The following is a 24,224-nucleotide window of genomic DNA, read 5'->3' as shown; positions in this document are numbered from 1 at the left end:
TAACAAGGAGGATGGTGTGACAGAGAGGATGGTAGAGGGGGGTACTCACATGGAGAGGATGGTAGAGGGTGGTACTAACAAGGAGGATGGTGTGACAGAGAGGATGGTAGAGGGGGGTACTAACAAGGAGGATGGTGTGACAGAGAGGATGGTAGAGGGGGGTACTCACATGGAGAGGATGGTAGAGGGGGGTACTAACAAGGAGGATGGTGTGACAGAGAGGATGGTAGAGGGGGGTACTCACATGGAGAGGATGGTACTGACATGGAGAGGATGGTAGAGGGGGGTACTAACAAGGAGGATGGTGTGACAGAGAGGATGGTAGAGGGGGGTACTGACATGGAGAGGATGGTAGAGGGGGGTACTCACATGGAGAGGATGGTAGAGGGGGGTACTCACATGGAGAGGATGGTAGAGGGGGGGGGTACTAACATGAAGAGGATGGTAGAGGGGGGTACTCACATGGAGAGGATGGTAGAGGGGGGGGTACTCACATGGAGAGGATGGTAGAGGGGGGTACTCACATGGAGAGGATGGTAGAGGGGGGGGTACTAACATGAAGAGGATGGTAGAGGGGGGTACTCACATGGAGAGGATGGTAGAGGGGGGTACTCACATGGAGAGGATGGTAGAGGGGGGTACTAACATGAAGAGGATGGTAGAGGGGGGTACTCACATGGAGAGGGTGGTAGAGAGGGGGTACTGACATGGAGAGGATGGTAGAGGGGGGTACTAACATGGAGAGGATGGTAGAGGGTGGGGTACTGACATGGAGAGGATGGTAGAGGGGGGGTACTGACATGGAGAGGATGGTAGAGGGGGGTACTAACATGGAGAGGACGGTAGAGGGGGGTACTGACATGGAGAGGACGGTACAGGGGGGTACTGACATGGAGAGGACGGTAGAGGGGGGTACTGACATGGAGAGGATGGTGGGGCGGTACTAACATGGAGAGGATGGTGGGGGGGTACTCACATAGAGAGGATGGTAGAGGGGGGGTACTAACATGAAGAGGATGGTAGAGGGGGGTACTAACATAGAGAGGATGGTAGAGGGGGGTACTAACATAGAGAGGATGGTAGAGGGGGGTACTGACAGGGAGAGGATGGTAGAGGGGGGTACTAACAAGGAGGATGGTGTGACAGAGGATGGTAGAGGGGGGTACTGACATGGAGAGGATGGTAGAGGGGGGTACTGACATGGAGAGGATGGTAGAGGGGGGTACTGACATGGAGAGGATGGTAGAGGGGGTATTACTGACATAGAGAGGATGGTAGAGGGGGTATTACTGACATAGAGAGGATGGTAGAGGGGGTACTGACATGGAGAGGATGGTAGAGGGGGGGTACTAACATGGAGAGGATGGTAGAGGGGGGGTACTAACATGGAGAGGATGGTAGAGGGGGGGTACTAACATGGAGAGGATGGTAGAGGGGGGGTACTGACATGGAGAGGATGGTAGAGGGGGGGTACTGACATGGAGAGGATGGTAGAGGGGGGTACTGACATGGAGAGGATGGTAGAGGGGGGTACTGACATAGAGAGGATGGTAGAGGGGGGTACTGACATGGAGAGGATGGTAGAGGGGGGTACTGACATGGAGAGGATGGTAGAGGGGGGGTACTGACATGGAGAGGATGGTAGAGGGGGGGTACTGACATGGAGAGGATGGTAGAGGGGGGTACTGACATGGAGAGGATGGTAGAGGGGGGGTACTGACATGGAGAGGATGGTAGAGGGGGGTACTAACATGGAGAGGATGGTAGAGGGGGGTAGTGACATGGAGAGGATGGTAGAGGGGGGGTACTGACATGGAGATGATGGTAGAGGGCGGGTACTGACATGGAGATGATGGTAGAGGGCGGGTACTGACATGGAGAGGACGGCAGTGGGGGGTACTGACTTGGAGAGGATGGAAGAGAGGGGGGTACTAACAAGGAGAGGACGGTAGAGGGGGGTACTGACATGGAGAGGACATTAGAGGGGGGTACTGACATAGAGAGGATGGTAGAGGGGGGTACTCACATGGAGAGGATGGTGGGGCGGTACTAACATGGAGAGGATGGTGAGGGGGGTACTCACATAGAGAGGATGGTAGAGGGGGGTACTAACATAGAGAGGATGGTAGAGGGGGGGGTACTAACATGAGAGAGGATGGTAGAGGTGGGGTACTGACAGGGAGAGGATGGTAGAGGGGGGGTACTGACATAGAGAGGATGGTAGAGGGGGGGTACTGACATGAGAGAGGATGGTAGAGGGGGGTACTGACAGGGAGAGGATGGTAGAGGGGGGTACTAACAAGGAGGATGGTGTGAGAGAGGATGGTACTAACAAGGAGGATGGTGTGACAGAGGATGGTAGAGGGGGGTACTGACATGGAGAGGATGGTAGAGGGGGGTACTGACATGGAGAGGATGGTAGAGGGGGGTACTGACATGGAGAGGATGGTAGAGGGGGGTACTAACATGGAGAGGATGGTAGAGGGGGGTACTGACATAGAGAGGATGGTAGAGGGGGTATTACTGACATGGAGAGGATGGTAGAGGGGGGTTACTGACATAGAGAGGATGGTAGAGGGGGGGTACTGACATGGAGAGGATGGTAGAGGGGGGTACTGACATGGAGAGGATGGTAGAGGGGGGTACTAACATGGAGAGGATGGTAGAGGTGGGGTACTGACATGGAGAGGATGGTAGAGGGGGGGTACTCACATGGAGAGGATGGTAGAGGGGGGTACTGACATAGAGAGGATGGTAGAGGGGGGTACTGACATGGAGAGGATGGTAGAGGGGGGTACTGACATGGAGAGGATGGTAGAGGGGGGTACTGACATAGAGAGGATGGTAGAGGGGGGTACTGACATGGAGAGGATGGTAGAGGGGGGTACTGACATGGAGAGGATGGTAGAGGGGGGTACTAACATGGAGAGGATGGTAGAGGGGGGGTACTGACATGGAGAGGATGGTAGAGGGGGGGTACTGACATGGAGAGGATGGTAGAGGGGGGTACTGACATGGAGAGGATGGTAGAGGGGGGGTACTGACATGGAGAGGATGGTAGAGGGGGGTACTAACATGGAGAGGATGGTAGAGGGGGGTAGTGACATGGAGAGGATGGTAGAGGGGGGGTACTGACATGGAGATGATGGTAGAGGGCGGGTACTGACATGGAGATGATGGTAGAGGGCGGGTACTGACATGGAGAGGACGGCAGTGGGGGGTACTGACTTGGAGAGGACATTAGAGGGGGGTACTGACATAGAGAGGATGGTAGAGGGGGGTACTCACATGGAGAGGATGGTAGAGGGGGGTACTCACATGGAGAGGATGGTAGAGGGGGGTACTGACATAGAGAGGATGGTAGAGGGGTTATTACTGACATGGAGAGGATGGTAGAGGGGGAGTACTGACATAGAGAGGATGGTAGATGGGGGGTACTGCCATGGAGAGGATGGTAGAGGGGGGTACTAACATGGAGAGGATGGTAGAGGTGGGGTACTGACATGGAGAGGATGGTAGAGGGGGGGGTACTGACATGGAGAGGATGGTAGAGGGGGGTACTGACATGGAGAGGATGGTAGAGGGGGGTACTAACATGGAGAGGATGGTAGAGGGGGGTAGTGACATGGAGAGGATGGTAGAGGGGGGGGTACTGACATGGAGATGATGGTAGAGGGCGGGTACTGACATGGAGATGATGGTAGAGGGCGGGTACTGACATGGAGAGGACGGCAGTGGGGGGTACTGACTTGGAGAGGACATGGTAGAGGGGGGTACTGACATAGAGAGGATGGTAGAGGGGGGTACTCACATGGAGAGGATGGTAGAGGGGGGTACTCACATGGAGAGGATGGTAGAGGGGGGTACTCACATGGAGGATGGTGTGACAGAGAGGATGGTAGAGGGGGGTACTGACATGGAGAGGATGGTAGAGGGGGGTACTCACATGGAGAGGATGGTAGAGGGGGGTACTCACATGGAGAGGATGGTAGAGGGGGGTACTAACAAGGAGGATGGTGTGACAGAGAGGATGGTAGAGGGGGGTACTCACAGGGGTGGGGACGAGGGATGGTAGAGGGGGGTACTGACATGGAGAGGATGGTAGAGGGGGGTACTAACAAGGAGGATGGTGTGACAGAGAGGATGGTAGAGGGGGGTACTCACATGGAGAGGATGGTAGAGGGGGGTACTAACAAGGAGGATGGTGTGACAGAGAGGATGGTAGAGGGGGGTACTCACATGGAGAGGATGGTAGAGGGGGGTACTCACATGGAGAGGATGGTAGAGGGGGGTACTAACAAGGAGGATGGTGTGACAGAGAGGATGGTAGAGGGGGGTACTCACATGGAGAGGATGGTAGAGGGGGGTACTGACATGGAGAGGATGGTAGAGGGGGGTACTAACAAGGAGGATGGTGTGACAGAGAGGATGGTAGAGGGGGGTACTGACATGGAGAGGATGGTAGAGGGGGGTACTCACATGGAGAGGATGGTAGAGGGAGGTACTCACATGGAGAGGATGGTAGAGGGGGGTCGTGACATGGAGAGGATGGTAGAGGGGGGTACTCACATGGAGAGGATGGGGGCGACAGCGTCCAGAGAAGCAATGAGGATACCGATCTCACAGATCCCACCAGTCAACAGCAGGGCCCAGGTGGGCTCTCCATTAGCCTTGCCATGACCAAACACCTGGGAGATAGGGACAGCCAGAGAGTTTGTTTGTGTGCGTGAGTGTGTGCGTGCGTGCGTGCGTGCATCGACAGTATGTGTGTGTCTGACCTGTAGGAATGGCACGATGCCGTCTCTTGCGATGGCCTGCAGCAGCCGGGGGGCTCCAGTGAGACTCTGTAGACCTGCTCCACAGCATGAGAAGAACGAGCCAATCACAATCACCCAGGGGGAGGGCCAAGCCAGGATGCCAATCACCAGGTTCCCTTTGACCGAGTCCCCAAACCTAGGACAAACAGATGTATTCACTAGCAAAGTACTCAGATACTACGGTCACGCTGGGATATGCATAACCACACTTCTGAAACAGAGAAAAGCCTAGCCAGAAAGACAACACTAGCTTTGACCATTGTGTACCCAGTATAATTTACTTGAACTTTCCCCCTGATAATGCTGTGTGTTACAAGGGCCTACTATGTGGCTCAGACAAACAGCTTTATGAAGGCAAACAGATGTTTTCAATCCAGATAACTATTTCTCCCTCAATGCCCATATGGGGGCGAAACAAATAAACAAGACATTGGTACTGCTTTCAATAACAAATAAAAACAAGACATTTGTATTGGTTTCTTTAACAAATAAACAAGACATTTGTATAGCTTTCTTTAACAAATAAAAACAAGACATTTGTATTGCTTTCATACCAAGTGTGAAAAGTGAAACAGCACTTACTTGTCTCTGAGCACCACCCCCTCGATGCAGGCGCCAAACAGTATGACAGAACTAATGTCTGGTTGGCACCATTAAGGAAATTAGCATCGGCAGGGCAAAAGAGGTGAAAAACAAAACAATGATCACATTCATTTGAGCACCAAACGGAGCAGAGTGCGGTTAGGCTACCTGAACTTGTTGTATAAAGAATTCTCATTTGCGATTACCATTGCGATTACCATTGCTACGTTTTGCTATGGAGAACCCAAATGAACACGACCTACCTTTACAGTTTAAGTTAACGTATTATAATAATTTGGTAGGTGCTTGCAGGGGCACAACTTTGGTTTTAGAAGTGGGACATTGGAGTTTTTATCCAACTGGGAAATACAAATACAAACAAACCTATCCGATCACTCAGAGATGTCCAAAAGGTCATAAAGCACACCGTTGCCTCGTTTTGGGGATAAAACATTTATTTCAGAATGTGTGGGGGGGGGGGGGGGGGGGGGGCGGACGGACATGTCCCCAGTGAAAGCTGCACCCCTGGGTGCTTATATTTGTCCTTTTAAGACACTTGTATGGTTGGGCTGTTGTTGCTGTCATTAAAGATACAGATGAAGGTGGTGGTGGCGATGGCCATGATGGTTCCTATGGGGATGGACTTCTGGGCGTCCCTGAGATCACCAGACCTGTTGGATCCAGCCATGATTCCTGTGAGGAGGGGAAATAGGAAGTTGGTTACATTATTAAATAAGATCTTCACTCTGGGTGTCCAGGTAGGACCTAGGCTACCACCCCTAGGCCGGGTTACTGTCCTGCTACTTGTTCTTTGGGTGTGGGGTGGGGGGTCTAGGCTGGGTTACTGTCCTGCTGCTTGTTCTCTGGGTGTGGGGTGGGGGGGTCTAGGCCGGGTTACTGTCCTGCTACTTGTTCTCTGGGTGTGGGGTGGGGGGTCTAGGCCTGGTTACTGTCCTGCTGCCTGTTCTCTGGGTGTTGGGGTTCTTCGGGGGGGTCTAGGCTGGATTACTGTGAAACATCAACAACACAACAACTGTTCATGTAAAAATGGCAATATAAATACACAATGTGGGTTGATTGGTTGGAATACACATTAATTAAAAGTATGTCTGTACACCATTAATAAATAGCTTACTAATGCTTACTTAATACTTATTAATGAAAGTTATTCAAAAATGTTACCCGAATAACCAATTCAAACACAAGAGAATGTGTCTTCATTTCCTTGTTGTTTTTTACCCCCTAGAGTCGATGTCCGCGACCCCATAAAAATCTGTCAGTTTTAAATGTAGAGATATTTTTGCATTGGATGCGTCTCAATCCATCGCATCCGCCGATGTCGCACTTCCAGAAAACACAATCGTCTGTAGCGTCTGAACGGTTTGGCCTGCAAACTATTATGAACCCTCTATGGAAAGAGAAGACATGAACACGAAGGTGTTCTCCACAAGCGTCTTGGGAACTGGTTTTAAGTTGGTACAGCCGATCATCTTCTGTCTGTAGCATCTGAACAGTTTGGGCTAAACACTAACATAACCCCTCTGTGTAAAGGTGAGACTCTCACAAACACGTACATGTTGTTTTTCTCTAGGACGCCCACAGGTCTCACAACACTCGTCTGAAGGTCCCCAGGTGGCAGTAAAAAAATGTTTTATGGAAGTATATGTGGAGACCGTTTATTGCCATAAATAAATACATGTAAAAAAAATGTATAATGTTTCTTATCTACAAAGATCCATTATTGTAAGGTGAGACTCTCACCGACACGTACATGTTATTGTGTACCTTAGCAGCGCTTCCCTTTCCTCCTGTTTATACAAGTAGATGGCCATGTGAACATACCTGTGACGGAGGGGAAGTAGATGGCCATGTGACCATACCTGTGACGGAGGGGAAGTAGATGCCCACCAGCAGGGTGAAGAAGGTGGTGATGTCATTGGCCACGTAGGGCATGTATATATCCTGGGAGGTGTCTGCAGCCGGCTCCGACACCTGGTGCTTATTCTCTACCAACATGCCGTTAGGACCGTAGTCCCCCCAGATGTTGTCTGTGGAGGGTGGGGGGGATGAAGTGGAGGGATTGGAAGAGGGAGCGGAGGGGTGGTTAAGAGAGAGGGAGTGAGATGAGAAGGTAGAAAAGAGAGAGAGGAAGGGAGGACAATCACTAGTCACTATCCGCTGAAGGAAGAACACAGAATACACATATGGGACTCGTCAAATCACCTGCCTGCACACGCCTGATTCCATAACTTAAGGAATTTGAGCAATTTGGAAGTGATGATGTGGGAGTGGACATCAATGTCAGAGTTTGGGAATGTCTTGAAGGTGTTATGATAACCCAATAGTATGTCAATTGTTCTGACGGCCGTGGTATCGCTGCATCTCAGCCTAAATCTAGGATGGATGTAGATGATACTATGCTGATTGAAAGGAAGACAGTTCCCCTCCATCATTGGCTTTAATAAAAACAGATCCTGGTCAGTAAATAAACTAGACATGGGATCATGGTCCTGAAAACTTCCCACGGTCTCCACTACTTTTTAACACCATCGAGATGGACCCGATGCATTCTTCTTTATAGGGGTCCATCGCAATAGTGTAAAGCAGATAAGCAACCGCAGACAGAGAGGGGCGTTCAGCTCATCCTTGGCGTCAGCCTTCCCAGCAAGAGAAAAACATCCCTCTCTATTGGATGTCACGATCACGTTGCCTGTACATCTTCATTTGACATTTTACTCATTTAGCACACACTCTTATCCAGAGCCACTTCCAGTATTGACTGCATACATGTTCATATTTGTTAGTAATGGTCCCCCGTGGGAATCGAACCTAGAACCCTGACGTTGTAAGTGCCATGCTCTACCAACTGAGCCGCACGGAATCGTCCTAATCTAATTCTCATAAGAGCTTCAAGGGTAATATAGTAAGTAGTCTGAGAGGAACTGACACAGCGTTATGCTCTACTACAAATAAAAACTAATGATGGTAATCCTGGATTCCATTAGGATAAGGTGTCAGCAGGACTGAGGGGGAAAGTGCATTGCTTTAGCAGTGAGGGCAGACTTTACATCATGGGAACATTCACCCCACAATTAAAGTTTGTTGCATAATTTAATCACAAAGAATTATGGGTGAGTGGGGGGGGGGTCTCTCACCTCTGATGACCCCGCTGGTCAGGCCAGGGATTCCCTGGATCACAGTGACGTTGTTGAGAGTGAAGTATTCGTTGCAGGTGGCGTTGAGCTCTGGAGAGTCACAGAACAGGGACCACAGCTTGGTGGTGACTGTCACGTTGTCCACCTCCATCGTCTTCAAACACTGGTCGAAGTTGTGGTTCTGCAACGTGCGGTTCCCCAACAGGCAAATACTGGGAGGAGGATATAGAACGAAACATTTTAAAAAATCTCAAAGGAAAAAAAATGTTTTTGATGTTCTGGCCATGGTCTTCCTGATCGGAGGTAAGACCAAGAGTCGTGTGTGTGTGTGTGTGTGTGTGTGTGTGTGTGTGTGTGTGTGTGTGTGTGTGTGTGTGTGTGTTTGCTTCTAGTGGTTTCTGGTTGTATTTTTCAACAAGGCCGTGAGTTCAGACTAGACTCACGGGAAGTCCGGCGGTTCGAAGGCGGTCTTGATGACTCCGGCGTAGATAGCCAGAATGGAGAGGATGACACAAGCCAGGAAGACCAGGGCCAGCTTGTTGACGTACTTGACCCCCACGAACACCACCAGGGACATGAGGGTGAGGCAGCAGGTGCCGTACACCCGCATGTTGTTGAGCAGTGCCTCCGGCTCATTCTCCTTCTTCTCTGCCTTGAAGATGGCCGCACTAGGCACAATGTAGGTCTGGGAGGAGACGGGGACGGGGGACGGGGGGGTCATCAGAGACGTTCAGTTCAGTAGGGTACAGCGTGATGAAAGGTTCAGATAACAGCCTCATCAGGTGTTGTTATCCGTTCATGTATTAATATCTACAGATGAAGTAGTAGTAAAAACAACAGTATCTTTGCAAAGGATACTCACTAACAGAATCTCTATAGTACCGAGAATGTACATGGAGCCAGCGAAGGTGGTCCCCAGGTAGAAGCAGAGCCCCACGGCCCCGCCGAACTCTGGCCCCAGCGACCTTGAGATCATGTAGTAGGAACCTCCAGCTACAGACCAACAACAACGGGGGACAGAGCCAGTCACAACCACAGCCATGGAGAAAACTCACGTTGAGGTGTAGTGGTACATATTGTTCCCTCTGGTGCTGGAACCCAAAATCGCTAAACGATTTTCATCATAATTCTTAGTTAAAATTCTTGAAGGAAATGTCAGCCCAATTCTATTTAGTAGAAATGTACCATTATCCACAGTGAACCTACCTGGAACTACACCATTCGTAGCGATGGCACTCATTGATATGGCTGTCAGCATTGTCTGCGAAGAAGAGAGAGAAAAAATCCCAACATTTGTAAATCTAAAATGCATGGAATCCAAAGAAAAACAATCAGGGTGGAGCTTATCCCATATTTAGTGGCTAAACGACTCAGCTGTGGCTTTTAAATCTTTAGGAACACAATCACAGGCAGCTGGGTAATTGATATGAGCCCCTTTTCCCTGAAATCGGTCCATGTTCAGTTTGAAGCCAAAAAGTAAGAGTTATATATAAATACTTGATGCTAAGTTAAGGCTACTAAGCTACCAAGCTTGCTAGGATAGGACAGATGTCCCAGCTGCAAAGCTGCTGAGCCCAACAATGGAAGCAGAGCATCACAGCCTCCCCCACCCAAATACAGGGGCCTCCATGGCTTCTCCCTGTGCAGAGGTCATCAGAGTACAGTACCCCTTATATACACAAAAATATCACTGCATGGAATAAATACAAAAAGAAGCTCCTCAAGCCAATCCAGAGACACTATTTTCTGATTGTTACAAAGAGGGGAACTTAATTGTCCACACAGACCATCCCACTGCATGGCACACTGCTATAAGAACACACTACCCATCTGTCAAGACAGAGGGTATTGGCCCAGGAGTCCTCAACTGGCAGCTTTATTAAATAGTGCCCGCAAAACACCAGTCTCAACGTCGACAGCGAAGAGGCGATTTCGGGCTGCTGGCCTTCTAGCTAAAAACACAGGCATTTCAAATGTCTCTGCTAATCTGTGTACGAGACAAATCAAACTTTGATATGATTTTTTTAATGTTGCAAAATGAGAGGTTTTGAATTAGTATCACAGTCAACATGTGGTTCATAGAGTTCAAAGTGATAGACATCTGTAGTCATGGAGGGCCACGGTGGGCGTCGTGGAGGGCCACATGTGGGCGTCGTGGAGGGCCACGGTGGGCGTCGTGGAGGGCCACATGTGGGCGTCGTGGAGGGCCACGGTGGGCGTCGTGGAGGGCCACGGTGGGCGTCGTGGAGGGCCACGGTGGGCGTCGTGGAGGGCCACGGTGGGCGTCGTGGAGGGCCACGGTGGGCGTGCAGTGTGTGAAGGCTAATCGTGGTCTTCAGACTCTGGATGGGTAGTGGTCCGTTGTAGGTCAGTTGGTAGCTCATGGTGCTTGCAACGCCAGGATAGTGGGTTCGATTCCCGAGACCACCGTATGTAAAATGTATGCATGCATGACTAAGTCGCTGTGGATAAATGTGACCCGTTTTAAGAAACTAGGCATACGGCACTACTTCACAGGAGAGGCTTTTTTTTATCAAAATGCGTTTTTTTTTCTTCAGAAATGCCTTCTGGAATATGTGAACTTTCATGTGCCTTAATAACAAACTTGTACGCCATCTGTAAATACGAATACAATTGTTAAATTATGAGCCTAGTTGGTTTAGCCACGGAACCTTCCCGCTAGCCATGATTGGCTGAGATAATGGATTGGCTGGGCATGCAGAGAGATGAGAGTTCGGATTGGTCTGCCATGTACAGTGAGGGAAAAAAGTATTTGATCCCCTGCTGATTTTGTACATTTGCCCACTGACATAGAAATGATCAGTCTATAATTTTAATGGTAGGTTTATTTGAACAGTGAGAGACAGAATAACAACAAAAAAATCCAGAAAAACGCATAATGAGGGAAATAAGTATTTGACCCCCTCTCAATCAGAAAGACTTCTGGCTCCCAGGTGTCTTTTATACAGGTAACGAGCTGAGATTAGGAGCACACTCTTAAAGGGAGTGCTCCTAATCTCAGCTTGTTACCTGTATAAAAGACATCTGTCCACAGAAGCAATCAATCAATCAGATTCCAAACTCTCCACCATGGCCAAGACCAAAGAGCTCTCCAAGGATGTCAGGGACAAGATTGTAGACCTACACAAGACTGGAATGGGCTACAAGACCATCGCCAAGCAGCTTGGTGAGAAGGTGACAACAGTTGATGCGATTATTCGCAAATGGATGAAACACAAAAGAACTGTCAATCTCCCTCGGCCTGGGGCTCCATGCAAGATCTTACCTCGTGGAGTTGCAATGATCATGAGAACGGTGAGGACATCACCGCATCAAAGGGACGATGGACGGGGCCATGTACCGTCAAATCTTGGGTGAGAACCTCCTTCCCTCAGCCAGGGCATTGAAAATGGGTCGTGGATGGGCATTCCAGCATGACAATGACCCAAAACACATGACCAAGGCAACAAAGGAGTGGCTCAAGAAGAAGCACATTAAGGTCCTGGAGTGGCCTAGCCAGTCTCCAGACCTTAATCCCATAGAAAATCTGTGGAGGGTGCTGAAGGTTCGAGTTGCCAAACGTCAGCCTCGAAACCTTAATGACTTGGAGAAGATCTGCAAAGAGGAGTGGGACAAAATCCCTCCTGAGATGTGTGCAAACCTGGTGGCCAATTACAAGAAACGTCTGACCTCTGTGATTGCCAACAAGGCTTTTGCCACCAAGTACTAAGTCATGTTTTGCAGAGGGGTCAAATACTTATTTCCCTCATTAAAATGCAAATCATTTTATAACATTTTTTACATGCGTTTTTCTGGATTTTTTTGTTGTTATTCTGTCTCTCACTGTTCAAATAAACCTACCATTAAAATTATAGACTGATCATTTCTTTGTCAGTGGGCAAACGAACAAGATCAGCAGGGGATCAAATACTTTTTTCCCTCACTGTAGCATGCTTCTGTCTATAATGTGTGGATAATCCTTCCTACCATGGCTTTATTTTAAGATATCATGAAGAACGGAAAAGGTTTTGCTACAGCTCTCAACACTGCTGCCCTGAAGTTGTGCTATCGACCAAGCTCAGGGGGAAAAAGGTGTGATGGACTACTTTCTGGAGCATGATTGACTCTGAAAATTGTCATGGTCAGGATATACTGTCCCTGTCCATACAGCCAGCTGGGTTCTCAGTACATTACACAGACAGGAATAAAAGAACTCTCTGAGAAGAACAAAGGTGTATGTTTCATGATTAACTACACAAAGTGTGATTGTGATAACGTACAGGAATTCAAGTCCTTTTGCGTACCCAACCTAGAATAACTCACAAGCAAATGCTGATCGTATTAGCTCCCAAGATAATTATTTTAGGTTATAGTCACAGCCGTGTATATTCCCCTCAAGCCGATACCACGACGGCCGTCAAGGAACTACACTGGACGTTGTGCAACCTGGAAACCAAATATCCTGAGGCCGCATGTATTGTAGCTGGGGATTTTAACAAAGAAAATTTGAGGAAAACGCTACCGAAATTCTAACAACACATTGCCTGTAGTACTCGTGCATCAAAAACTCTCGACTACTGTTACTCTCCCTTCCGGGATGGCTACAAGGCCCTCCCCCGCCTTCCCTTCTGCAAATCAGATCACGACTCCATTCTGTTCCTCCCTTCCTATAGGCAGAAACTCAAACAGGAAGTACCCATGCTAAGGTCTATTCAACACTGGTCTGACCAATCGGAATCAATGCTTCAAGATTGTTTTGATCACACGGACTGGGATATATTCCTGATTGCCTCTGAAATAACATTGACATATACACGGACACGGTGACTAAGTTCATCAGGAAGTGTATAGGTGATGTTGTTCCCACTGTGACTATTAAAACCTACCCAAACCAAAAATAGTGGATAGATGGCAGCATATGCGCAAAACTGAAACCACAAACCACCACATTTAACCACAGTAACGTGAGGTCAAATCATGATGTCAGTGATCTTCAGGTCAGAAAGTCGGAGCTCTAGAAAGAGGTCCTAGTTCCCGAGTGTGAATTCTAAATTGGATGACCGTTCAAATAGATTTTTCCCCTGTCGGAGCTCGTTTTTTTCTCCCCAGAGTTGAACGCTCGGAAGTCAGAGATTTCCGAGATCCCAGTTGTTTTGAACGTGGCATTAGAGTTGGGATTATGGTTCATTGTTTAGCTAGGTGTCTAAACAATGCAAGTAAAAATCTCACTGTACCGATTACACCTTCTGTATCCTGTGACAAATAAACTTCGATTTTATTTGATATAGTGTGTGTTTACCAGAGACGGTAATGTAAAGAACAACATGACCTGCACCAAAGTCAGATTAGGATATATATTTTTATGAAATTTTTTTAACCTTTATTTAACTAGGCAAGTCAGTTAAGAACAAATTCTTATTTACAATGACGGCCTAGGAACAGTGGGTTAACTGCCTTGTCAGCTCAGCGACTCGATCTAGCAACCTTTCGGCTACAGCCCAACGCTACAGCCCAACGCTCTAACCACTAGGCTACCTGCCACCCAGGATATAGGCTAAGGAATAGATAAAGAACATTTTTACTACTACTTTTTGCTACTACATTCACCACGTTTAGTCTACACTGTGAATCCTTAAAGAGATGGATGGGGCTAAGGCTTAAGAGGGTGTGAATGATCCTGAATGGGTGTAGACAAAGAAGAGCTCTCCAGTAGGTGTACCAAAACATTTACGGGCCATTTTCTCAAAACTTTCAAAGCAGAATTCATTTTCCATTGTTCCTCAACTGAAGTGTATGATATACCATTTTCTAGCTCGGAGTCTCTACTTTTATCCAATGTTAAAAACACCATTTCAAATTACGCGACATAGGACCCAACCTAGGTGGTGGGACACAAATAGCAATAATCAATCATATTATATGATATTCCTTACACAGGAGCAGGTCATCACCACAATGGCAAGGGATTCCATGATGCCGGCGGTTCCCACGATCCAGGTGAGACGCAGGAACAGGATGACCCCCAGGATGTTTTGCAGGCAGGGCAGGTACACCCCAATTAATGTGCCCAACGCGGGACTCTGTGGAGGGAAAGAGGAGAGTGAGAGAGGGGAGTGAGAGGAGGGAACGATGAGAGGGAGAGAGGGTCATTAGGTAGTAAGTTCCACCATATCAAATCATTCAACCAACAGATGACGTGATTGTGTTTCAAGGGTCAACCAGTAATTATTTATTTATTTAACTAGGCAAGTCAGTTAAGATCAAATTCTTATTTGTAAATTATAACAGATCACATTTAAGATATTGCTTTTCATTAGGCGTCATGACACATTATACAGTGCACTCGGAAAGTATTCAGACCCCTTGACTTTTTCCATATTTTGCTATGTTACAGCCTTATTCTAAAATAATTAAAACGTTTTTTTCCCCCCTCATCAATCTACACACAATAGCCCATAATGACAAAGCAAAATCAGATTTGTATTTTTTATTTTGGGAAATATATATTTAAAAAAATGAAATATGACATTTACATAAGTATTCCGACCCTTTACTCAGTACTCTGGCAGCAGTTACAGCCTTGAGTCTTCTTGGGTATGACGCTACAAGCTTGGCACACCTGTCTCCCATTCTTCTCTGAAGATCCTCTAAAACTCTGTCAGGTTGGAAGAGGAGCGTTGCAGCACAGCTATTTTCAGGTCTTTCCAGAGATGTTTGATCGGGTCCAAGTCCAGGCTCTGGCTGGGCCACTAAAGGACAGAGACTTGTCCTGAAGCCACTACTGTGTTGTCTTGGCTGTGTGCTTAGGGTTGTTGTCCTGTTGGAAAGTTTTCATCAACAATCACTCTGTACTTTGATGCGTTCATCTTTCCCTCGATCCTGACTTGTCTCCCAGTCCCTGCTGCTGAAAAACATCTCCACAGCATGATGCTGCCACCCCCGTGCTTCACTGTAGGGATGGTGCCAGGTCTCCTCCAAATCAAATCAAATGTATTTATATAGCCCTTCTTACATCAGCTGATATCTCAAAGTGCTGTACAGAAACCCAGCCTAAAACCCCAAACAGCAAGCAATGCAGGTGTAGAAGCACGTCCTCCAGACGTGATGCTTGGCATTCAGGCCAAAGAGTCCAATCTTGGTTTCATCAGACAAGAGAATCTTATTTCTCATGGTCTGAGAGTCCTTTAGGTGCCTTTTTGCTTCCGTCTGGCCACTCTACCATAAAGGCCTGATTGGTGGAGTGCTGCAGAGATGGTTGTCCTTCTAGAAGGTTCTCCCATTTCCACAGAGTAACTCTGTCAGAGTGACCATCAGGTTCTTGGTCACCTCCCTGACCAAGGCCCTTCTCCCCTGATTGCTCAGTTTGGCTGGGCGGCCAGCTCTAGGAAGAGTCTTGGTGGTTCCAAACTTCTTCCAACACAGGTTTCTTTTGATGAACCATTAACAACAGGCTTTCACCATGCTTTTAGAGAAGGGCACTCAACATGTAATGCCATGACACAAATGACTGATGATAGGCTGAAAGAAATGTGTAATAATAAGATACAGGGAGCTGTACTGTTAGATTTTAGTTCAACCTTTGATATTATTGGACATAATGTGTTTTTGGCTAAATGTATGCGTTGTGGCTTTTCAACCTCAGCCATATTGTGAATTCAGAACTGTCTGTCTAATAGAACACAAAGTTTTATTTAATGCAAGCTACTTTAATGTAAAACAAAGTATGGTATTCTTGCCGGCAGCTCACTTGGCCCTTTACTGTTCTGTATTTTTACCAATGATCTACCACAAGCATTAAACAAAGCCTGTGTGTCAATGTACGCTGATAATTCTCAACATTATACACCAGTAACCACAGCTAATGATATTTTTGCAACCCTAAACAAAGTTGCAGTCAGTTTTGTAATGGGTGGCTAGTAATAAACTAGCTCTGAACATATCTAAAACTAAAAAGCATTGTATTTGGTATGAATCATTCTTGACCTCAGCTGAATCTGGTAATAAATTATGTGGCTTTGTAGCAAGTTGAGGAGACTAAAGTTCTTGGTGTCAACTTAGACTGTAAATTGTCATGGTATTGATTCAATTGTTGGAAGGATGGGGAGAGGTCTGACTGTGATAAAGAGATGCCCAGCCTTTTTAGGCCCACAGTCGACAAAACAAGTCCTGCGGGCTCTAGTTTTATATAATCTTTACTACTGCCCGGTGATATGGTAAAGTGCTGCAAAGAAGGGTATGTATTGGGACATTGTGTATTTTGTCCATTAAATGTGGATGCTACCACGGTTACGGATAATCCTGAATGAATCGTGAATAATGATTAGTGAGAAAGTTAGACGCACAAATATCATACCCACCCAGAAATGCTAACCTCCCCAGTTATTGTAATGATGAGAGGTTAGCATGTCTTGGGGGTATGATATTTGTGTGATAACTTTCTCACATTCTATTCTTATTTACAATAAAAGTGACTCAATACATTATTGTCACGTTCTGACCAGTAAGGGGTTATTTGTTATTGTAGTTTGGTCAGGACGTGGCAGGGGGTGTTTGTTTTACGTGGTTCGGGGTTTGTTGGGTTATGTTATTATGTAAGAGGGGTGTTTGTTTAGAGTGTTTCGGGGTTTGTTGGGCTATGTTCTATGTTAGTATATTGCTATGTTTATCTAGTATGTCTAGTTCTATGTTTAGTTAATGGGGTTGACCTTCAATTGGAAGCAGCTGCTCCTAGTTGCTTCTAATTGAAGGTCCTATTTAAGAGGTGTTTTTCTGTGAGAATTTGTGGGTAGTGGTCTCCTGTTTTGTGTCTGTACACCTGACAGGACTGTTTAGTGTCGTTTATTGTTTTTGTATACGTGATATGTTCGTTTTCCTTCAACATTAAAAAGAAGATGATGTTCCCGCTGCACCTTGGACCAATCCTTACGACGCCCGTTACAATTATGTACAATTCATTTGTATTGGGCACAAAATAAATCGGCAACACAACCAAAAGAAACAGCAAATGCATCCACCAATTTTTAGAGACACAAGCTTGATGTAGTTAGTCATTGCGTCATATGGATATGGGACCAAATACTTAACTTTTTACTACTTTAATACACATAAGTGAATTTGTCCCAATACCTTTGGTCCCCTAAAACAAGGGGACTATGTACAACAAGTGCTGCAATTTTTTAAATGGTTCACCTGAGATGGATGGAAATACCCTCAAGTTAAAGCTGACAGTTTGTACATTAACCTCAAAGAAACTGTAACGTTTCAAAGTGTTGGAAAATGGACCTTTGGAATTAAATCTGAAGGGCGAGGCATCCCAAATCCATCACAGATACTCCAACAAATGTACAGTGAAGCAAACAGGCCCACCCTGTGCCGTGATGGAACTTTCAAGACATTTGATCACAGGCATCACCCTCACAGGTACATTCCATCAGAAGGGAAGTTGCACAACAGAGGTATAAAGGACTGGGTTGTATGTCAGACACATGTAAGAGAATGAGGCCTTCTGTTCTTAAAAAGGACAGCACCAGATAAACAGCATCAGATAAAGCAACTGAACACCAAATAAATTCAGCCCAGTAGAAAGAAAAATTGCTTGAATGATTATCAATTATGCTTTCACCCAAAGGACCACACAGGCACGTTCAACTATCACACTGTGTCAAGAGGAGGTACTCTGCTTGGCCAATTACACAACACCCAGACCTGGCACCCTCTCCCATGTAGAAGTCTGGTGGGGTACCAATATAGATAGATTTCAGACACAGACCTGCATTCACTTCTTGCTGTGGTGGTTGCTTTAGGGGAGGGCGTGGTGGTGGTGGCTTTAGGGGAGGGCGTGGTGGTGGTGGCTTTAGGGGAGGGCGTGGTGGTGGTTGCTTTAGGGGAGGGCGTGGTGGTGGTTGCTTTAGGGGAGGGCGTGGTGGTGGTGGTGGTTTTAGGGGAGGGCGTGGTGGTGGCTTTAGGGGAGGGCGTGGCGGTGGTGGTTGATTTAGTGGAGGGCGTGGCGGTGGTGGTTGCTTTAGGGGAGGATGTGGCGGTGGTGGCTTTAGGGGAGGACGTGGCGGTGGTGGCTTTAGGGGAGGACGTGGCGGTGGTGGCTTTAGGGGAGGACGTGGGGGTGGTGGCTTTAGGGGAGGGCGTGGGGGTGGTGGCTTTAGGGGAGGGCGTGGTGGTGGCTTTAGGGGAGGGCGTGGTGGTGGCTTTAGGGGAGGGCGTGGTGGTGGCTTTAGTGGAGGGCGTGGTGGTGGTGGCTTTAGGGGAGGGCGTGGTGGTGGCTTTAGGGGAGGGCGTGGTGGTGGTGGCTTTAGGGGAGGGCGTGGTGGTGGAGGCGGCTTTAGGGGAGGGCTTGGTGGTGGAGGCGGCTTTAGGGGAGGGCTTGGTGGTGGCGGCGGCTTTAGGGGAGGGCGTGGTGGTGGCGGCGGCTTTAGGGGAGGGCGTGGTGGTGGCGGCGGCTTTAGGGGAGGGCGTGGTGGTGGGGCTTTAGGGGAGGGCGTGGTGGTGGTGGCTTTAGGGGAGGGCGTGGTGGTGGCTTTAGGGGAGGGCGTGGTGGTGGCGGTGGCTTTAGGGGAGGGCGTGGTGGTGGCGGTGGCTTTAGGGGAGGGCGTGGTGGTGGCGGGGCTTTAGGGGAGGGCGTGGTGGTGGCGGTGGCTTTAGGGGAGGGCGTGGTGGTGACGGTGGCTTTAGGGGAGGGCGTGGTGGTGGTGGCTTTAGGGGAGGGCGTGGTGGTGGTGGCTTTAGGGGAGGGCGTGGTGGTGGCTTTAGGGGAGGGCGTGGTGGGGTGGCTTTAGGGGAGGGCGTGGTGGTGGTAGGCTTTAGGGGAGGGCGTGGTGGTGGTGGCTTTAGGGGAGGGCGTGGTGGTGGTGGCTTTAGGGGAGGGCGTGGTGGTGGTGGGGCTTTAGGGGAGGGCGTGGTGGTGGTGGAGGCTTTAGGGGAGGGCGTGGTGGTGGCGGCTTTAGGGGAGGGCGTGGTAGGTGGTGGCTTTAGGGGAGGGCGTGGTAGTGGTGGCGGCTTTAGGGGAGGGCGTGGTGGTGGCGGCTTTAGGGGAGGGCGTGGTGGTGGTGGTGGCTTTAGGGGAGGGCGTGGTGGTGGAGGCTTTAGGGGAGGGCGTGGTGGTGGCGGCTTTAGGGGAGGGCGTGGTGGTGGTGGCTTTAGGGGAGGGCGTGGTGGTGGAGGCTTTAGGGGAGGGCGTGGTGGTGGAGGCTTTAGGGGAGGGCGTGGTGGTGGAGGCTTTAGGGGAGGGCGTGGTGGTGGAGGCTTTAGGGGAGGGCGCGGTGGTGGAGGCTTTAGCGGAGGGCGCGGTGGTGGAGGCTTTAGGGGAGGGCGTGGTGGAGGCTTTAGGGGAGGGCGTGGTGGAGGCTTTAGGGGAGGGCGTGGTGGTGGAGGCTTTAGGGGAGGGCGTGGTGGTGGCGGCTTTAGGGGAGGGCGTGGTGGTGGAGGCTTTAGGGGAGGGCGTGGTGGTGGTGGCTTTAGGGGAGGGCGTGGTGGTGGTGGCTTTAGGGGAGGGCGTGGTGGTGGTGGCTTTAGGGGAGGGCGTGGTGGTGGCGGCTTTAGGGGAGGGCGTGGTGGTGGAGGCGGCTTTAGGGGAGGGCGTGGTGGTGGCGGCTTTAGGGGAGGGCGTGGTGGTGGGGCGGCTTTAGGGGAGGGCGTGGTGGTGGTGGCTTTAGGGGAGGGCGTGGTGGAGGTGGCTTTAGGGGAGGGCGTGGTGGTGGTGGCATTTAGGGGAGGGCGTGGTGGTGGCGGCTTTAGGGGAGGGCGTGGTGGTGGTGGCTTTAGGGGAGGACGTGGTGGTGGCGGCTTTAGGGGAGGGCGTGGTGGTGGCGGCTTTAGGGGAGGGCGTGGTGGTGGGCTTTAGGGGAGGGCGTGGTGGTGGCTTTAGGGGAGGGCGTGGTGGTGGTGGCTTTAGGGGAGGGCGTGGTGGTGGTGCCTTTAGGGGAGGGCGTGGTGGTGGAGGCCTTTAGGGGAGGGCGTGGTGGTGGAGGCGGCTTTAGGGGAGGGCTTGGTGGTGGAGGCGGCTTTAGGGGAGGGCTTGGTGGTGGAGGCGGCTTTAGGGGAGGGCTTGGTGGTGGAGGCGGCTTTAGGGGAGGGCTTGGTGGTGGAGGCGGCTTTAGGGGAGGGCTTGGTGGTGGAGGCGGCTTTAGGGGAGGGCGTGGTGGTGGCGGCGGCTTTAGGGGAGGGCGTGGTGGTGGCGGCGGCTTTAGGGGAGGGCGTGGTGGTGGCGGCGGCTTTAGGGGAGGGCGTGGTGGTGGCGGCGGCTTTAGGGGAGGGCGTGGTGGTGGTGGCTCTAGGGGAGGGCGAGGTGGAGGCTTTAGGGGAGGGCGTGGTGGTGGCTGTAGGGGAGGGCGTGGTGTTGGTGGCTTTAGGGGAGGGCGTGGTGGTGGCGGAGGCTTTAGGGGAGGGCGTGGTGGTGGCGGAGGCTTTAGGGGAGGGCGTGGTGGTGGCGGAGGCTTTAGGGGAGGGCGTGGTGGTGACGGAGGCTTTAGGGGAGGGCATGGTGGTGGAGGCAGCTTTAGGGCAGGGCGTGGTGGTGGAGGCGGCTTTAGGGGAGGGCGTGGTGGTGGTGGCTTTAGGGGAGGGCGTGGTGGTGGCTTTAGGGGAGGGCGTGGTGGTGGCTTTAGGGGAGGGCGTGGTGGTGGCTTTAGGGGAGGGCGTGGTGGTGGTGGTGGCTTTAGGGGAGGGCGTGGTGGTGGTGGAGGCTTTAGGGGAGTGCGTGGTGGTGGTGGAGGCTTTAGGGGAGTGCGTGGTGGTGGTGGCTTTAGGGGAGGACGTGGTGGTGGTGGTGGCTTTAGGGGAGGACGTGGTGGTGGTGGTGGCTTTAGGGGAGGACGTGGTGGTGGTGGTGGCTTTAGGGGAGGACGTGGTGGTGGCGGCGGATTTATGGTAGGGAGTGGAGGTGGTGGCTTTAGGGGAGGGCGTGGTGGTGGCGGTGGCTTTAGGGGAGGGCGTGGTGGTGGCGGCGGCTTTAGGGGAGGGCGTGGTGGTGGTGGTGGCTTTAGGGGAGGGCGCGGTGGTGGAGGCTTTAGCGGAGGGCGCGGTGGTGGAGGATTTAGGGGAGGGCGTGGTGGAGGCTTTAGGGGAGGGCGTGGTGGAGGCTTTAGGGGAGGGCGTGGTGGTGGAGGCTTTAGGGGAAGGCGTGGTGGTGGAGGCTTTAGGGGAGGGCGTGGTGGTGGAGGCTTTAGGGGAGGGCGTGGTGGTGGAGGCTTTAGGGGAGGGCGTGGTGGTGGAGGCTTTAGGGGAGGGCGTGGTGGTGGAGGCTTTAGGGGAGGGCGTGGTGGTGGAGGCTTTAGGGGAGGGCGTGGTGGTGGTGGCTTTAGGGGAGGGCGTGGTGGTGGCTTTAGGGGAGGGCGTGGTGGTGGCGGTGGCTTTAGGGGAGGGCGTGGTGGTGGCGGTGGCTTTAGGGGAGGGCGTGGTGGTGGTGGTGGCTTTAGGGGAGGGCGTGGTGGTGGTGGTTTTAGGGGAGGACGTGGTGGTGGTGGTTTTAGGGGAGGACGTGGTGGTAGAGGCTTTAGGGGAGGGCGTGGTGGTGGAGGCTTTAGGGGAGGGCGTGGTGGTGGCGGCGGCTTTAGGGGAGGGCGTGGTGGTGGAGGCGGCTTTAGGGGAGGCGTGTGGTGGATTTAGGGGAGGGCGGTGGTGGAGGCTTTAGGGGAGGGCGTGGTGGTGGAGGCTTTAGGGGAGGGCGTGGTGGTGGAGGCTTTAGGGGAGGGCGCGGTGGTGGAGGCTTTAGCGGAGGGCGCGGTGGTGGAGGATTTAGGGGAGGGCGTGGTGGAGGCTTTAGGGGAGGGCGTGGTGGAGGCTTTAGGGGAGGGCGTGGTGGAGGCTTTAGGGGAGGGCGTGGTGGTGGAGGCTTTAGGGGAGGGCGTGGTGGTGGAGGCTTTAGGGGAGGGCGTGGTGGTGGAGGCTTTAGGGGAGGGCGTGGTGGTGGAGGCTTTAGGGGAGGGCGTGGTGGTGGAGGCTTTAGGGGAGGGCGTGGTGGTGGAGGCTTTAGGGGAGGGCGTGGTGGTGGAGGCTTTAGGGGAGGGCGTGGTGGTGGTGGCTTTAGGGGAGGGCGTGGTGGTGGCTTTAGGGGAGGGCGTGGTGGTGGCGGTGGCTTTAGGGGAGGGCGTGGTGGTGGCGGTGGCTTTAGGGGAGGGCGTGGTGGTGGTGGCGGCTTTAGGGGAGGGCGTGGTGGTGGTGGCTTTAGGGGAGGGCGTGGTGGTGGTGGCTTTAGGGGAGGGCGTGGTGGTGGAGGCTTTAGGGGAGGGCGTGGTGGTGGAGGCTTTAGGGGAGGGCGTGGTGGTGGCGGCGGCTTTAGGGGAGGGCGTGGTGGTGGAGGCGGCTTTAGGGGAGGGCGTGGTGGTGGCTTTAGGGGAGGGCGTGGTGGTGGCTTTAGGGGAGGGCGTGGTGGTGGCGGCTTTAGGGGAGGGCGTGGTGGTGGCGGCGGCTTTAGGGGAGGGCGTGGTGGTGGCTTTAGGGGAGGGCGTGGTGGTGGAGGCTTTAGGGGAGGGCGTGGTGGTGGTGGCTTTAGGGGAGGGCGTGGTGGTGGTGGCTTTAGGGGAGGGCGTGGTGGTGGCGGCTTTAGGGGAGGGCGTGGTGGTGGCGGCGGCTTTAGGGGAGGGCGTGGTGGTGGCTTTAGGGGAGGGCGTGGTAGTGAAGGCTTTAGGGGAGGGCGTGGTGCAGTGGAGGCTTTAGGGGAGGGCGTGGTGGAGGCGGCTTTAGGGGAGGGCGTGGTGGAGGCTTTAGGGGAGGGCGTGGTGGTGGAGGCTTTAGGGGAGGGCGTGGTGGTGGAGGCGGCGTTAGGGGAGGGCGTGGTGGCTGGCTTTAGGGGAGGGCTTGGTGGTGGCTTTAGGGGAGGGCGTGGTGGTGGCTTTAGGGGAGGGCGTGGTGGTGGCTTTAGGGGAGGGCGTGGTGGTGGCTTTAGGGGAGGGCGTGGTGGTGGTGGCTTTAGGGGAGGGCGTGGTGGTGGTGGAGGCTTTAGGGGAGGGCGTGGTGGTGGTGGAGGCTTTAGGGGAGGGCGTGGTGGTGGTGGAGGCTTTAGGGGAGGGCGTGGTGGTGGTGGAGGCTTTAGGGGAGGGCGTGGTGGTGGCGGTGGCTTTAGGGGAGGGCGTGGTGGTGGCGGCGGCTTTAGGGGAGGGCGTGGTGGTGGCGGCGGCTTTAGGGGAGGGCGTGGTGGTGGCGGCGGCTTTAGGGGAGGGCGTGGTGGTGGAGGCGGCTTTAGGGGAGGGCGTGGTGGTGGTGGCTTTAGGGGAGGGCGTGGTGGTGGTGGTGGCTTTAGGGGAGGGCGTGGTGGTGGTGGTGGCTTTAGGGGAGGGCGTGGTGGCGGCTTTAGGGGAGGGCGTGGTGGCGGCTTTAGGGGAGGGCGTGGTGGTGGCTTTAGGGGAGGGCGTGGTGGTGGCTTTAGGGGAGGGCGTGGTGGTGGCTTTAGGGGAGGGCGTGGTGGTGGCTTTAGGGGAGGGCGTGGTGGTGGCTTTAGGGGAGGGCGTGGTGGTGGTGGCTTTAGGGGAGGGCGTGGTGGTGGTGGAGGCTTTAGGGGAGGGCGTGGTGGTGGTGGAGGCTTTAGGGGAGGGCGTGGTGGTGGTGGAGGCTTTAGGGGAGGGCGTGGTGGTGGTGGAGGCTTTAGGGGAGGGCGTGGTGGTGGTGGAGGCTTTAGGGGAGGGCGTGGTGGTGGTGGGCTTTAGGGGAGGGCGTGGTGGTG

General features: G+C 52.0%; 1 protein-coding gene across 6 annotated transcripts in view; it reads right to left on the bottom strand.

Moving 5' to 3' along the window:
- The window catches only part of LOC106603998 (solute carrier family 12 member 7), a 125,142-nt gene that overhangs the window by 34,308 nt on the left and 66,610 nt on the right, over positions 1-24,224 (bottom strand). For all 6 annotated transcript variants that reach the window (XM_045702779.2, XM_045702780.2, XM_045702782.2 and 3 more), the window contains exons 4-13: positions 14,488-14,634; positions 9,761-9,815; positions 9,417-9,547; positions 8,998-9,239; positions 8,555-8,766; positions 7,280-7,447; positions 5,994-6,092; positions 5,400-5,457; positions 4,779-4,953; positions 4,570-4,688 (exon numbers count right to left, since the gene is read on the bottom strand). In XM_045702779.2, the coding sequence (XP_045558735.1) occupies positions 4,570-4,688; positions 4,779-4,953; positions 5,400-5,457; positions 5,994-6,092; positions 7,280-7,447; positions 8,555-8,766; positions 8,998-9,239; positions 9,417-9,547; positions 9,761-9,815; positions 14,488-14,634 (1,406 nt within the window). The remainder of the gene's footprint in view (positions 1-4,569; positions 4,689-4,778; positions 4,954-5,399; positions 5,458-5,993; positions 6,093-7,279; positions 7,448-8,554; positions 8,767-8,997; positions 9,240-9,416; positions 9,548-9,760; positions 9,816-14,487; positions 14,635-24,224) is intronic.

The sequence above is a fragment of the Salmo salar genome, chromosome 19, assembly GCF_965601325.2.
Source record: "Salmo salar chromosome 19, fSalSal1, whole genome shotgun sequence".
Lineage (NCBI taxonomy): Eukaryota > Metazoa > Chordata > Actinopteri > Salmoniformes > Salmonidae > Salmo > Salmo salar.
Note: the sequence above shows the minus strand (reverse complement) of the source record. Positions and strands in the feature narration are given on the sequence as shown.